This window comes from Anas platyrhynchos, chromosome 3 (assembly GCF_047663525.1).
Source record: "Anas platyrhynchos isolate ZD024472 breed Pekin duck chromosome 3, IASCAAS_PekinDuck_T2T, whole genome shotgun sequence".
Classification (NCBI taxonomy): Eukaryota; Metazoa; Chordata; class Aves; order Anseriformes; family Anatidae; genus Anas; species Anas platyrhynchos.
Window position 1 is genome coordinate 29,150,961 of NC_092589.1, and position 15,986 is coordinate 29,166,946.

The 15,986-nt window shown below is 33.9% G+C and overlaps 1 protein-coding gene across 4 annotated transcripts in view; it reads left to right on the forward strand.

Annotated features, from left to right (window-relative positions):
• FMN2 (formin 2) overlaps positions 1 to 15,986 on the forward strand; it is a 181,234-nt gene that overhangs the window by 115,845 nt on the left and 49,403 nt on the right. For all 4 annotated transcript variants that reach the window (XM_072035606.1, XM_072035607.1, XM_072035605.1 and 1 more), the window contains 5 exons: positions 4,379 to 4,470; positions 4,650 to 4,779; positions 5,726 to 5,872; positions 7,565 to 7,624; positions 7,797 to 7,917. In XM_072035606.1, the coding sequence (XP_071891707.1) occupies positions 4,379 to 4,470; positions 4,650 to 4,779; positions 5,726 to 5,872; positions 7,565 to 7,624; positions 7,797 to 7,917 (550 nt within the window). The remainder of the gene's footprint in view (positions 1 to 4,378; positions 4,471 to 4,649; positions 4,780 to 5,725; positions 5,873 to 7,564; positions 7,625 to 7,796; positions 7,918 to 15,986) is intronic.

Below are 15,986 nucleotides of genomic sequence, written 5' to 3' on the forward strand. Positions count from 1 at the left end.
ATTCTCTCTGTTAGATAGAGAGAATGTGTAAAATACATATTCATATTATAAGCTAATTACTGAGAAAATTACGGAGTGAGTAAATTAGCTACTTGCACTTATCTAAAATCAAACAAATGAGTTGAATAACAGCCATTATGGCTTTGTCAAGAGAAGATAATGCCAAACCAATCTCATTTCCAACTATTTCCAACTATATTTGTAGTAGTATAGTAGTATTGCAGGCATTGGCATTGAAGACTGTTGGGGGAGAGGGGGGGCTTTGACGCTGTCACAAGGTGTTCTAGAAAAGCCCATGGAAGATTGGGCCAATTGGTCCAATTTGGAAGCCCAACTGGCTCTTCCAAAGGCTGGCTGAAAAGCTTAGAAAAGTGTGTTCTGACAGTAGATCACAGGAATTCCTTATTAAATGAAGCAATACATTGATGGTGGCTCCTGACCTTTCTGGTAAGAGTTTGGAACTATGCAATATTTTTATTTGTTTGCTATATTCATATACAGTATAATGTTTTAAAAATGTTTTCATATTCAACAGCAGCCTAAAATAAGGCTGAAACAGTTCTATTTTGAGTATTACACTTTGATTAAAGAAACGTGGGTCAGTAACTAATAGAGCCAAGTAAAACACTGACTTTAAGCTAAAACCATGATTTACTAGTCGAAACCTGAATGTAGTGGAATTGTTCAGAGTAAAACATATGTTTGGCTGAGGACATACTCCTGTCTTTGCAACAGGAGAAATAGTAAATTGCAGCATGGGAGATTTAGATAAGATACTAGGAAAAGTATTCCAGGGATGAGGATAGCAGAGAACACTGGCTGTTGGAGAAGTTTTGGATTCTTTCACCTGCAGCTTAGAAGACAGGGAGGAATAATATCTGTGAGAGATGACAGAAGTTCTGATATTGCTTGGGCAAGGGGGATAGAGTGGATGATACTGTGACAAAGAGGTGATCTTTGAGTTGACCTCAGGAGTTAAAAATATTTTGTCCTTATATTTCCTAATTTTAAAATATATCTTGTGATCAATGCAATACTTTAGGAGAATTTATTGTTTTATTTTTTCTTCAATTTAAGTGGCTATTGTCAAAAATGGAGTAAAGCATCATATCTCACATTTGATTTCAAACCAATATATGTATATGCGTGTATATGTCTATTATTTTTGAATAAAATATAGGAATTTTGTTATAAAAACTATTTGTTTAGGTAGCTTTGGAAGTTTACAGGAACTATAAGTTAGCAATGCTATTTAAATTAATATATATTAATATATAGGATATTAATATATATCTTCAGTGATTTATTGAAAGTTACTTAAATGAATGCATAAAACAAAAGTAATTTTTAATACACATACATACACATACACATAGCTTTAGTTTTTCCATTAATCTTACTTTTCTTGCATTTGATTTCCACCTCTTGCTTCTCCCCCCTGTGACTGGGCATGCCTAATTCTTCCTTTTAGTCAGGATTAACAAAATAAGCATTAACATAGTAACAGAAGAATTTTCCTGTGGAATTTGAAGGACAAACATATCATACCCAACTCACTCATTTCAGACTGATTATGATCACCTTTGTTGCACTCATAGCTTTGGAGTCTGTTCAGGCCTGTCAGAAAACTTTGTGGGTCAAAGCTAACTCTGACCATTTAGAGTCCCTTCTACAGAACTGTGTCAGACCTCTAAGAAGGAAGAAAAGTGCTCATTTGTTTAATGCTCTGGCAAAGGATTAGTTGTATTTCCCACAAGTTTTTGGAAGGAAATCTCTCTGTGTCAGGGCTTTGTAACACCGAAATCCTAGAATGCCATTTTTTTTTGAAGATCAATATTTCTAGTAAGTTGTTTTGTTTTGTTTTTGTTTTGTTTTTATCATCAGTTTACCTATTGTTAGAAGATAAACCCTTTAAGGCAATTTTTTTTTGTTATTCTTTAAAGTTGCATACTGTGAATACAGATACAACATGATACTGTTGACTGTGAGAATGTGCTCTAAGTATAGCTAGAACATTATGGTGTTTCCAACATGAAGGATAGATGCCACTGCTCACAGATTTGGATTCTCTTACTGACCTCAAACAGTCCTCTGCTAACAGGTGACATAGATTTCAGTATACTGCTACTTCCTTTGATTAAATAGTATCCATGTTGCTTCCCCTGTACTTATAAAATATATGGATGCAATTCTTTGACAGGTAGGAGAAATGAAGTTATGATGGAAGAAAAGAGTGTTGTTATGTATTGGGCCTGGAGCCAAGACTATTCAATCTAGAACTAATGCTTGTTTAAGTCTTATAAAGAGACATCTTTCCTAATCCTCACTCCATGTCCAGATGAGTCTTCTAAAATGTCTGAATCCATTTTTTAGACCTTAGTATCCTAAAAAGCTCCTTCTCCTGAGGATAAAACAAAACTTACTACTGTAATTATATTCCTATACTCTACACCTGCCTCAAAAGAAACAATACCTAGAATAGTGCCTTTGGAGGATGAATCCCCAGGTTTGTCTAAGACTAGCTCTTAAAAATAAGATAGATATGATAGATTGAGGAAGGACTGAACAAGTCAAGGGAAGGTATTATTCTCCTCTCCTCAGCACTGCTGAGCCCAAATTGGGGTGCCGTGTCCTGTTTTGGCCCTCCCCAGTGCAAGTGACACGGACATGGGGCAAGTCTAGTGCAGAGCCACGGTGGTGATGAAAGGCATGAAGGACATGTCATACAAGAAGAGGCTGAGAGAGCTAAGGGTAAGCTTGGAGGAGAGCTCAGGGAGGTGTTACCCAGCATGTCTGAGTAAGGAGTAACGTACAGAGATAGACCAGTAATGCCTAGTGTGGCAATGGGCCTCATGAAATTTAAATGCTGGAGATTTCATTTAGAAATAAAAATTCCATTTTATTTTTTTTTTTATTTATTTTCTGTAAATGTGACACTGGAACAGACTACCTAGAGAGGTTGAGGAGTCTCCATCCTGAGAGAGATCCAAAACCTGACAGAGCAATCTGTTCTGGTTGGTCAAATTGTCTTGTTGTCATTTCCAGACTTACTGGATTGATCAGAGAAACTGAGGCATCTTTCTGTTTCACGTAAGGATTTTCTCCCTTTTCACATGAGATGTTCAACAACCTCAGTAGAACTGTCCAAACCTGACTTTCTAGTTTCAAATTGCTGCTGGAGCCATGGCAGTATGATTTTAGCTAGTTCCCTAATTCTTCTAATAGTGCTAATCACGCAAAATCAGGCAAGACAGGTGCAGCCAATCTTTTGCTTTGGCATTAAGTAGTTAGAACATAATTTTCCACTGTTGTCTATGAGATCTGTGGTGGAGTAAGTTCAAAAATATACGCAGTGTTTTCTTAAAAGAATAAATATAAATAAATAGATATATCTATATTTATTTATATCTATGTTTATATTTCCTACTTTTTCTTACATTATTGCACAGATTCATGTTTTGAATCTATTTTGAATCTATTTTGAAAACCACCATGGATGTCAAAAGAAAGGTCAGGAGGAGAAATTTCTTTCCATTTCTGTTCTTTTCCATGATATTTAATTTTCCAGCACTGTAACTGGAAATAAAAAACAATTTCCATGCTCCATGATACAAAAAAAGAAGTGAAGCTCTATTTCTTTTGATTTGAATATTGAAGAGACCACAAAATGTACCACAGAGTTCTCCAAGATACTAGACAGCTTAATTGTTTTTACTTATTAAGATACAAAATGAAAATAATTTTGCTCCATAGAAATATGCAGTAGTTCTCATGTGTTATGGTATATATGATAGCTCCATTATAAATCAGTTAATTGCTGTTATTCCATAGCTTTTTCCAAATGCAAAATAAAGTTTTAATTGCAGTAAGCAATGCAGACATTTTCATTTAGGTGGGTTTGTTTGTTTGTTTTAAGTAGTGGATATTATTTAAAAATTATTTATTTAAAAATTATTTATTTAAAAATTATTTATTTAAAAATTATTTATTTAAAAATTATTTATTTAAAAATCAGTTTGCATGCAAATGCAACCCAATAGACTTGGAAAGAAAAACACATCTCAATAAGAAAGCTCTTTGATCCGAGGGTTTTATAAATAGTCAAAGCAAAGGGAGGGGGGACACAGATTGTTCTCGATACATGGTTGAATGAATAAATCTTTTACAGATTATCAGTAATCAATAAAATTGATTGTTCTGTTTTCATTAATGTACTTACACTTAAAATCACTCCATGGACAAAGTAGTTTTACTATAAGCAGATACCAGAAAGGAAAAAAAAAATCCATAAATGAGATTAGTGACAAGAGCATCTGTTTGTGCTTTTTGACTGGGTTTTTAAGTAACACTTCCTAATTACTTTGTTTCTTTATTCCAGAGAGCACAATCGGATGAATTAGAAAAAATAGAAAAGCACAGCAAGGCATCTAAGGAAAAAGAAAATGCGAAGTCTTTGGATAAGCCAGAACAGTAAGAGCGTACTTAAAAAATAATTCTTTTTACTTCAGAAAAAGTTACATGTTGCAGTAGACTAGCTATACATGTTAAAATAGAAAAGAAATCAAAAAGCAGAACTAAACAACAAAAAAAGCCCAGCCTCTGAATGTACTGACATCGGCTCTAAACGTTTTCTTTATTTGTTCCTACAGGTTCCTCTATGAACTCTCACTAATTCCCAACTTTTCAGAACGTGTATTTTGCATCCTGTTTCAGTCAACATTTTCAGAAAGCATTTGTTCAATACATCGCAAACTTGAATTGTTACAGAAACTGTGTGAGGTAGGTTGTGCTTCATAAAGAGGTAGAGCTAAATTTTTGATATTTAATCTTAAGTTGTACTCATATTTCAAAAGTTTTCTCTTTATTTACTTTAAGTGCTCATTAAATCTGAAGGATAGCAGTCCTGCAGAATAGAACATTTTATGATTGTACTTCAACATCAAAGCAAATTTTAAGATTAGCTTTTGGTACTGAACTATATCATATTGTTGCCATCAATGCATATCAGCACTGTCTCCTTTTGTCAAAGCAAAATCTTTCTCTATAGTGACTGTGCCATTCCTTTCCAAATGAATACCAGTTCAGTTCATGTTGTGTTTGCTTGTATTTTGGAAGCACAAATAAATTATATTTCCAAGGTCTAAAATGATTTAGAGATAGCAATGTTGACTGTAGCTGGAAGAGATTCTTGTAATTTAGTGGTCCCCTGCAAAAACAAAACCTCCAACAACAAAAACAAACAAAACAATACTACATGGCTTTAACAAGCGGACCTTTATCAGTACTTTAATAACTCAAAACCATTTTAAATTATGTTTACTTGTTTTATCACTTATTTTGTTTGTTTGTTTTAAACTAAATGTTTTAGTTATTTGATACAGGTGTTTTAGGGACTTATTGCAGAACCCTTTCCTGAATAAAAAAAAAAAAAAAATTCCTGTCAGCACCAGTTAAGAAATGACTATTTAAGTTTTCCCGAATGATCACCTCTCATAATACCATACAGCTTTCCTATTTTTTTAATTAGAAATCTTAATTGGAGGTATTTTTTCATTCATTCACAATATGTTGATAAAATTCTACATCTTTGTATTTCACCAGAAGATGTCCTATATTTGAGCCACGATGTAAGTATTTCTAAACAGTGTCCACAAATCTGCTTAAAAACTGTTGCCAGTTATACTGTTAACAGTAAATATTACTGAGTTTCTCTTCTGTTTTGTAGACTCTGAAAAATGGGTCAGGAGTTATGCAGGTCTTGGGTTTGGTTCTTGCCTTTGGAAACTACATGAATGGTGGAAACAGGACAAGAGGACAAGCTGATGGGTTTGGACTAGATATCCTGCCAAAACTGAAAGACGTCAAGAGCAGTGTAAGTTGATTTTAGACTTCCTGTAGGCCTTATAACATTAAACTCTTTCCAAAAATTACTCTTTCTCCGTTTCTAAATAAAAGGTGTGAGACCTAGGCATGTCAAAGGGAACAATTTTGTTACTGTACTTAGCTGACTGCACTCCTAGAATTGAATGTATTTCCATAGACTTTTCCTAGACATTTGGAAATGAACTCTTTTTCTTTTCACTATGAACAAAAATATTTTAAACCTAGTTTCTAATCTGATATGTATTTGACTTCTGGTATACTGTATAGTCTCACTATAGTCTCACTTTTTTTTTTGCATTCACAAGCAATGATCCTTACTCTTAAAGGGTTTATGGCAGAAGTAGAAACAGTTGAATCACAACTTTTTTTTGATACTGATTTAAAATTTTTGTGAGTAGTAGCAGTTGCTCCCGAAAATGGTTGATTAGACATTGTGTTTATTATAATACAAAATTCACCCTTATTATTCATGATATTATATATCATGATTACATAGTATGCGTTAGACCATGGATCCAGATGAGTAAAGTATAATTACAACAAGTACTTGATTTAAAATTCATCTGATATAGTTATATGGGTAAAGAGAATGCTGGGTAGTCTTGTTCCTTGCACAGTGCTAGACTGAAGCTTGTGTGTTACCAGCATTTTTTGGCTTTGGTTATTCGTACTGAGGTTGTGTTAAAAGCTTTGCTTCCGTTTACAGGGAAACAATTATCTTTGAGTCTCTATGTCTATGATGAAAAGACCCTTCTGAATGTGGGCAGTGGTATGAGAATGGTTATGGTAATAATTCTTAAGAATTTAAATTGGCCCCTACATCCATCTAGTGAATCACTGTCAAGATCTGCTGTTCTGAAAGTGGCAGAGAAAGAAGAGTTTTTCCCTGCTTCCTCACTCCCTAAATATACATGCTGTAGCTTTTGTGTGAGGTAATGTAAGCAGAATGTTGTTTAACCTTATCAACTACTTTCCTCTAAAAGTGCAAAGGAACTTCATTCTGGTGCACTTGTTTCTTTGGTAAGCCAAGAAAGTAGTAATGTGAATGACACCATAGTACAGACCTTGCTCGAAATGTTGTTACTGTTAACCTTGCAATTACAAAATCCATCTTCAGCTCATTTGCTACTGTTCACTCAGAAAATTCTTATAGTTTTCCATCTGAAAACATAGTTCTATCTAAAATCTTAAATTCTAAGATTTTCAGTTGACGATCTATTACAGAAGGGAAATAGGGAGAAAGTCAGGCCCCAAAAGAGCCCTAAAAGTGCCAAAAATTCATTTAGAAATATCTTTGTTTAATTAAACTTTGCTTTAGTCTATAAATGCATGTCTATAAAGACCTGAATGTTGCCAAAATAAGGTGTGTATACTAACCCAGAAACAATTTATCTTTTTCCCTTGTTGTGAAATTTAAAAATGCAAGGTTTCCATTTCAAGTCAGGTGTATTTCAAAAATTGGGAATGGCTTATACAAGTGTTAACACATATTTTTCTGTTACTGTATTTAATGAATAGATAAAACTTTTTTGTGTGTTTGTTTGGTAAAGGCACTGAATCAGCAAAATATTACCTGTATGTGACTAAATATTCCTTTTACTCAAATGATGTTTTTTTTTTTGTTTGTTTGTTTTTTCAGTGAGTTTTAGTAATGTAACAACCTTTATTCTCTTCTACACAGGACAACAGCAGAAGTCTTCTATCTTACATTGTCTCCTACTATTTGCGTAATTTTGATGAGGTGAGAATTAATTCTGCTTTTTAAAATTCAAGTTTAAAAAAAAAATTAAATATAGTTTTCTGATGGCAAAGACAAGGAATGCATGCAGATGTTCTTTGTGCTTTCAGTTCTGTATTTTGCTACATAGAAAAGTAATGAACACTGTGTAACTGCACATTTGTGTTTTTGTCAGGATGCTGGAAAAGAGCAATGCATCTTTCCTCTTCCAGAGCCACAAGATCTTTTCCAGGCTTCACAAATGAAGTTTGAAGACTTTCAAAAGGATCTCCGCAAAATGAAGAAAGATTTGCGAGGTACTGAATTTAGATTAAGTGCTAATATATGTTAACAACATATACTTGCTGTTATTATTTTGTATCCTTTTGAGAAATTAGATGACAGTGTAAAAATACTTGCTTGTATTTCAAGTCCTCTTTTAGTATTTGGTTTCCTTAATTTGCTTTTTTATGATTAAGCAATAATTTGTTGTTTTCTGTAGCTAACCTAGAAGAGATTGTTAAAATAAACATGAAGCCAACTTGATAAAATTTTGTCTCAAAACCCAAACAAAATATCTTTTTTATATCAAACTGATTTCAACAAGTCTTTCGTAAGAATTGTGAAGTATCACACCATTTGCATGACTAAAATGCTTTCATGACTAAAGTAGCTTTCCAAGCTACTCTCTAGCAAATAAAAAAAAGTAATACAGGATGTTTTTACATGCTGAAATAACCTGACTTTGCTAAAATATAGTATGCAAAAGAAGTATTTTTTCTCATGTTTATGGAACGATATTTCCTTGAATAAACTTAACTTTTAAAAATGTGATAGGTTTGCTAGACTTTAATAAAGAACATGTATCACGTGTAACACTTATATTAAATCTTGGAAAGCTGGATTCTGATCAAGAAGTGAAATGATCTTTGTAATTCTGTTGTCTTGCTGGTTTTGAATGCCAAGAGTCTTGAGGACAAGGAATGATTTGGTAAACCATTAGCTCCTGAATAGAATGGAAGGTTCTGTACTAAAAAACAAACAAACAAACAAAAACCACACCATTACAGAATACGTGTAAAATCTGACCTTCTCTTCTTGCTATCAGATGTTCTATTCAGATGTTTTAAAATGTATTTTAAATATTTAGAAGTAAAATTTAAAGTTGTTTCACTTACTGTGATACTGAGAAGCAAACTGAGGCAGCATCCACTTCCTGCCCTGAAGAATTTGGACAGCAAGCATTTTGTAGTTCAGCTATGTAAATTTATTTCTATAGTTCTTGCAACTTTTTTTTTTCTGAGGGCTGGTTTTCAAGCTTGCAAATAGAAGAGAAAGATGCTTAGCTTTGACTGAGAGAAAGTACTTGGTACTTAAGGCACGTGTTTAAGAACTTTCATGGAGGTGAACATTATCCCTCCAAGTTCACTAAAAATGTATTTATACAGACAAGGGCTTAAATATTTTTAGATCAAGATTGAAATTTGCACATGGGCATAAATCTCTTATGGAATAAATCTACACTGCAGTGATCAAAGTGGGGGTTTTGTAAAAATGGAAATTACATTTTTCACTCTGCCACAAGACTGCAGTCAAATTCTTTTTGTGCTTCCAGATCCAGCCATTATTCTTGAATCTCCCTTGTCACTCTGTTTTGTAGTTAATGAAACTGAAAAATAGCTGCAGGCACTGTGACTTCTTGCCCATTCCCTTTGGGACAAGCTTCTCTGGGTGTTGGCCTGTCTGCATCCACTCCTGGATATGAAGTAAAAATTTCAGTTACAGTTTGCAATCTCACAGCTTTCTTATCAACCCTGAGTTATGCAAAATGCTTTTTGATGTGCCTCTTTTCCAAAGAAAAGTGCAAACCTGAATTCAAAATTATTAAAAACAACAACAAAAACCCAACTATGATTGCAAGAGCACTCACTAAAAATTACGGGTATTCCAATTTCTTGATTGTTGTAATGCATTCAAAGAGTCAGAATAATCATGTTTAATGCTGGTCTTTTCTGAATAGAGTGCAAATTTTAGCTGAATGGATAAAGTGACTTCAAAGAGGTTTTCCAGTGCATTTAGTTTAAGTACACTGCCAGGTTTACTAATGTGCATATGGAACCTTACAATTTGAGGAACTAGCAAGTGCATCACTAAATGACTGACCAGAAAGGGAGAGCCCTAAGATGCTAATTATGACAAAATCCTAAATATGATCCTCTCCTTTTGAAGACACTGCGAATAAATGAGTATTGAGTATTCCTGGGAAATACTGAGCATCACCAAACTTTAAGAATAGATGTGTATGGATGTATTCCAGTTTTACAGTTAGATGTGGTTTGTAGCCATGGTCCCATCTTCATCTGTGATTAGGTGGAATTTTTAATGAGAGGATTACACCATCCTTTTCTTGTTGTTTTTTGTTGTTTCACACCATTTCTTGTTGTTTCTTTGCCTTCTTTATTTTGTATTTTGTCACTGAAAAAAATGCAGAAATCCACATAGCATTGGTACAGGCAATATCACCAGTTTAAGGGTATGTTAGTTTAAAATACTCTTCAGACAATGCACAGTGAGATCGCATTTTGTAAAAATGGGGGAAAAAGGCATCCCCAAGTGGATCCTTTTATAAAGTTATAAATGAAACCCAAACAAATAAAACCACAGACTTGAGGTTTCTTATTTAAAAGAAAAAAAAAAAAAGTTTTGTAGTCATAATGATATCATTTCATTCTAGAAATGCTGTATTTTACCATATAAATATGTCAGTAACATACACAGAACCATACAGATATAAAGCATCTTCATGGCTTTGTAAAATAATTTTTATCACACTGTTTCACTATGCTGAGCTAAGGCTTATTTTTGTATAAAAGTAGTAGTTATTCTGATATGCCTAGAAAGAAAAAGCATTCATAATGTATGCTTTCATCCATTTGACTGTGGATGCTCTTGTCCATTTTTATGTTTTGTGAAGTATATGCCTTAAAATTTGTAAATGTTAGAATAGAGAATCTCTTCAGGGATTCTAAATTAAATGCAAAAGTCTTTCACAAAGCATGATGTGTGCCTGTTCCAAGATTAATACGGCAGAAATTTTCATTTTTTCTGTATAAAAATATTTTTTCTGTATAAAAATAAAAACAAGTAAATGTCACCTAAGGTAGTATAGCAGAAACTCTACTAACCATACAATATAATTCTTGCAGATTATTCAGGCTTTTTTTGTCATTATTTTTAAGATAATATCCACAGGGATAAACTTAATATGGTAGGTTCTTTATAAGAAATTGAAGACCAAAAAACAAGTAGAGTTTTTTAAGAACAAACCAAATGAGTATGGCTCCATCTGTTGCTTTCAGATTTCACAGCTCTCCAGGATTCTTTAGCCTCTTTGACTTCAGTGACATATAGTTTGTTAAGCAACTTGATCCGCTTTTGATCTCTCCTGGCTGTCAGCAACGTTCCTTGATGCAGTCATGCCAAGCAATGACTTCTGTTCCTATGTCATTCCACAGAAGAAACTTTAGCACTTGCCACATGACTTAAATCAACTCACCATGTAAAGAAAATTTGGCATCCAGGGTCACAAGAATGATGCATGACTCTTGCTGATTAGGACCTGTGTTTTATATCCAGTATTATTAGCATATTTTTCTAGATACTTCAGAATGGCGGAGCAGAAAGATGTGGAAAACATGTATAAATTAATGTTTAATCTTCTCAGTGTTCTGACATTCTCTGTAGATATAATTATGATTTAGGAAGAATCTGGATTTGTGGCCCATGAAATTCTTCAGGGCATCTATTTCGTTTAGGAAAGAATGGTAATAACAGTATTTATGAAGTACTTACGGCAGGTTAAGACAGTTTAGAAACTGCTCTTTGTCTACTTGTTAGCATTTTAGCTTTACAATAGTAAGTTTATTCTTGCAAATCAAAAACTAATTCAGCTGTCATTTATTGCAAAACTTTCACTGAAGCTCAGCTAAAATTGAATTAGAAACAACGTCAGGCAAAAAATAAATCTGACTAGTGGCATGTAGAGGAGAGTAATAGCACCATATCATACAGACTGCTATAAAATCAAGTCAAAGTCATCACTTGTTTATATGCCATAGTATTGTCATACTTAATACCTTTCATTTAAAACTGATTACAAGTAATAATGATTATGATAATTTAAGTATTTGTTTTGTAGTGATGTTTTTTTTTTCCAACTATTAGTGCTTGCAACTCATTGCAAAGTGTCCATCTGTAAGAAGCTAGGCCATATGGCCCAGGGTATCTCTTTGATTTGAAATAAACAGGAGTGAAAATGTTTATAAATTGTTAAGCATTTGCAGAACACTGTTTTTTAAAATGTATGTTTTGAAAAAAGCCCCATAATAATTTGGAAAAATACATCTTCCCTATTTTTCCTGTGTTGCTTCGCTTCTTAGTATGACCTAAGCCTATTCAACTTTGATCTCTTGTTTTTAGGATTGATATGTGGTCTCAGGTTAATATTGTCTGTGTAAATCAGGATTAGAAGTAACATATCATGCAGTAGAAAGATTTCTTGTGGTTGAATGTGGGGTGGCATCAATATGGAAGAGAGAGATAGGATAGTAGATGTGTTATGCTTTGGTTTCTTACCGTTTTTATTTGCAGTTACCTATTACAACCTTTTTGGATTTTAACAAATCACTTCTTTTGGCTTAGTAATGGTTACTACTGAAATTTAGACAGAGGCCCCAACCCTAAGAGTGTAGCCCAGCTGCAGTTTGGGGTGACGTTTTCCTTTTCATGGCCAACTGTTGTGTTTGGGGTGCGTGGTGAGATCGCATCCACTGTTAGCTCTTACATAGGTAATACTAACATATACAGGCTAAAATGCAAAAAAAAAAGAAAAAATAATTTTGCACATCTTCCTCTCCCCCACAGACACCCCAATGCTTTTTTTTTTTTTCCCATATTTAGAAGACACAATTTACATCAAAGTTCTGATTATTGGGTTAAAACAGTGGGCAACATTTCAGTGTCACTTCTTGATTGGGAACAGGAGCAGCATTAATTCCAACTTTATGTAACAGAAAGTTAAGCAGACATTTAGGGTGCCACTACAGATAACAGGAAAGGAAGTGATTGCTCCCCTAAAACTAATTGCTAAGCAAGGTCTTCAGTCTTGCCTGGGGATTTGGATAGCTAAATTTACTAAATGAATTCCATCCAAAGAGGTTTCCCACAAACCTGTTCTTTTTGAATGTACTCCTATGTTGTTATTATAAGCTCTTTGAAAAGAAAGCAGGGAGATGGGAAATTCAAATGAAAGAAAAAAAAAATGCATTATTGGAGGTAATTGATTACAACTTCAAAAAACTTTAACAGAGGAGTCTGTGTTTCCGTTATTCTCTGTCAATAGCTTTGATATAACAGAGAATGAAGATTATCATGGTTAAGACATGCTTTATTTTAAGACCTTCTGTTATATGATCCATAGATCCATACTCTATTGAAAAGATGGTCTCAGCATTTTATAATAAAAAGCCAAATCTTTCAAGGTAAATATTTTTAAAAATGACAGAACACTAGTTGTTTTAGTCAATCCTACTGTTATCTGTACAATTTATCTTTACAGAAGCAGTTATTGCTTTAACCAGATTAAATCTTTACTTTTGCCTACTCATTAACAGCTATGCATCCAGAAATTCTAGCTGTTTGTTCTCCTATCACTGAAAGGGTTAATTGCTGCAGCTATACAGCATGCAGACTCCTAAACCCAAACCAGATGTAAACTAAAGCCAGGCTTTCAGTCAATCTGTGAGTCATATTTTACTGTCCTTAAAACTCCAAACAAGGAGCTGTCTATGGAATCCCTTGAAGATTCAGCAGTTCTTAGTGTAAGCCTTTACAATTCCAAAAAAAATAAGTAAAAGAAAATTAAGAGCTCTTTCTGTGCTTGTAGCTGAGTTCATCAGTTTCTTTCGATGAGATGAGCATTCTCCTTTGCTAAAATCTAAACTCTCTTTTAAAGTCAGAAGTTTTATCTACATGTATAAGGAATAAGAAAGGACTGAGGATGTTGTGAAAGCAGTGGTTATGCTGTTATATACTTTTCAAGCAAGTTGGACACAGGCATATCTCCTGGGGGAGTCTGAGTACTCAGACCCCCTGAAAATCAGGGACAAAATTCCTTAAAGACATAAACAAATAGTCTATTAAATCTTACTGCAACTTGTTCTCTCAGGTATCTTAAACTCTTGAAAATCCACCTGAGTTCTATAGGACTCATATAAGTTTGTGGTTTCAGATGTGGTTCACCAAAACAGCCTGACAAACCTCAGTTCATTAACCATCCTAAAATAATTCACAGTTCTGTTTGCTTTCTTATTGTTGGTCTGTTTTTTGTAGTTGCTGTTTGTTGTTATGTGACACGAAACTTATATGTTTTGGAAGTGTTGAAAGAAAAATCATACTGTTCCCTACTATCCTGATCGAAGACAATACAGTAAGCCTGAGGAGTCATTGATCATCTGCTCATGCATTTTGTTCAAAAAAGCATATTTTAATATGAGTAGCAGAGATGTGCACTTCCAAGAACTAAAATTTGGCATCCAGCAGAACTAGTTGGAAAACAGCAATAAAAATATACTTTAAATCTTGAAAACATTTTCTTCTTAAAAAAAGAAAAAACAATTGTTTTTGCTGAAGTTAGGTTTATCTTAAATCACTTACCAGAGTCACTTAATGGAAGCATTAATACAGTGCATGGAATGCTTTGTGACTTCTCTCGCATTTTTGTAGATGTTTCTTAAACAGTATTGGTTGCTGTGAAACTTCATGCAGTTTTAGTATATTGACCTAAAGTAGGAGTAGTAGTTTTTTTTTTTTTAATGAGCAGTCTAACACAGATTTGAGAAATGGCAATTAATGGCATTTTCACATGGAAATAATGAATGAAATTAGATTCTTGAGATACTGTGTATAGCTGTAATTACATTTTATTTTTAATTCCTGATCTGTTTTTTTTTTTTTTTTTTTTTTTTTACATCAATTTCCATTTGTACGTATGGGCAAAAAGCTATCAGTTTGAGACTGCTAGTTCAAAAAGCTATCTGATTTACTAATAGCTCATATATCAGTTTGAGACTGATAGCACACGAGACTTAGAAGTTCCTCTCAGAAAAGCTCATTTGCATTGCTTCTCCGGAGAATCACACACAGTCCCCTACAACTTATGAGAGGAGATGAAATTTGATGGACCATTGGTCTTTTCCATTGTTGAAATACTGCTTATATGTTAATAATGATTTAGAGGGTTGAGAAAGAGGTGTCTCGGCGTGCACCAACACCTGCTTAGGATTTGAAGTCCTTGGAAGGTACAAAGTCAGTGCATGTGGACTCGGTAGCCAGGACTACAGACACCTTCACTATCTAAAGCAATGTGAATAAGTTATCTTTCTTTCTGCCTGTTTAGGCAATGCCAGATTCTGAGATAAGGTTCTATGTAGTGGTTGGCTTTTGTATTGGCCTACATGACTCCCATCTGTGGTGCCTTGAACACCATTCCATTTTAACATTATGAGAAAATTTATAAGCTGCTTAAAATAAACAGAGCTATCTACACTAGTATTGTCTTTGTTGCTTATACATCTCCCAACATGTAAGAATAACCAAACCTGTAAGCATAGGGTTGATAATATGCAAATTTTGAGTTTACTTGCTGGAATCAGAAAAGAGACAAGCTTTTGTTCTAGACAAAACTTTAACAAACTCATTACAGCAGATCTAATTTGCTACCCTAGTCCTTTGGTATCTGGGAGGTCTAGTTAAGCTGTTTTGTGGAAAATGTGATTAAGTATAGAGCTTGGGGGGGAGGAGGGGAATTAAATATGGAAGACTGGCATTTTTGCATACTTCTTTTTTCCATGTTTCACCTCCACATTGCTTAGAAGTTATTAAATACACATCTGACATATTTATTCAGTATCATGTTCCTTCACTTGGGCAGAAATACTGGTAACTGTGTAGTGTTTTATGTTCCTTTCATATGATGACCACTTTAATTCCCTTAGTTACTGTGAGGAATAACAATACCTCATCCAAATAGAGGGGTTTTATGCTCTGGTGACAAATTACAGAACATGATAAATGAGTGCTATAACCAACAGGTTGGGCAGGGAGACCGTGATTCCAAACTTGGTGCTTTGGAGAACTAGGAAACATGTAGAAGAGAGCTGACAGGACTGTTAATTCTTTAATGAAGAAAGCATCCAACGAGCTACTTTGTCTTAAACACTATCTGTCTCAAAGTTGGCAGATTACAACATAGGTATTAGTGTGGTAATAATGATAGCATTTCTCCCTCTTATTTATTTATTTATTTAAAGTTGGATATTAATATGGT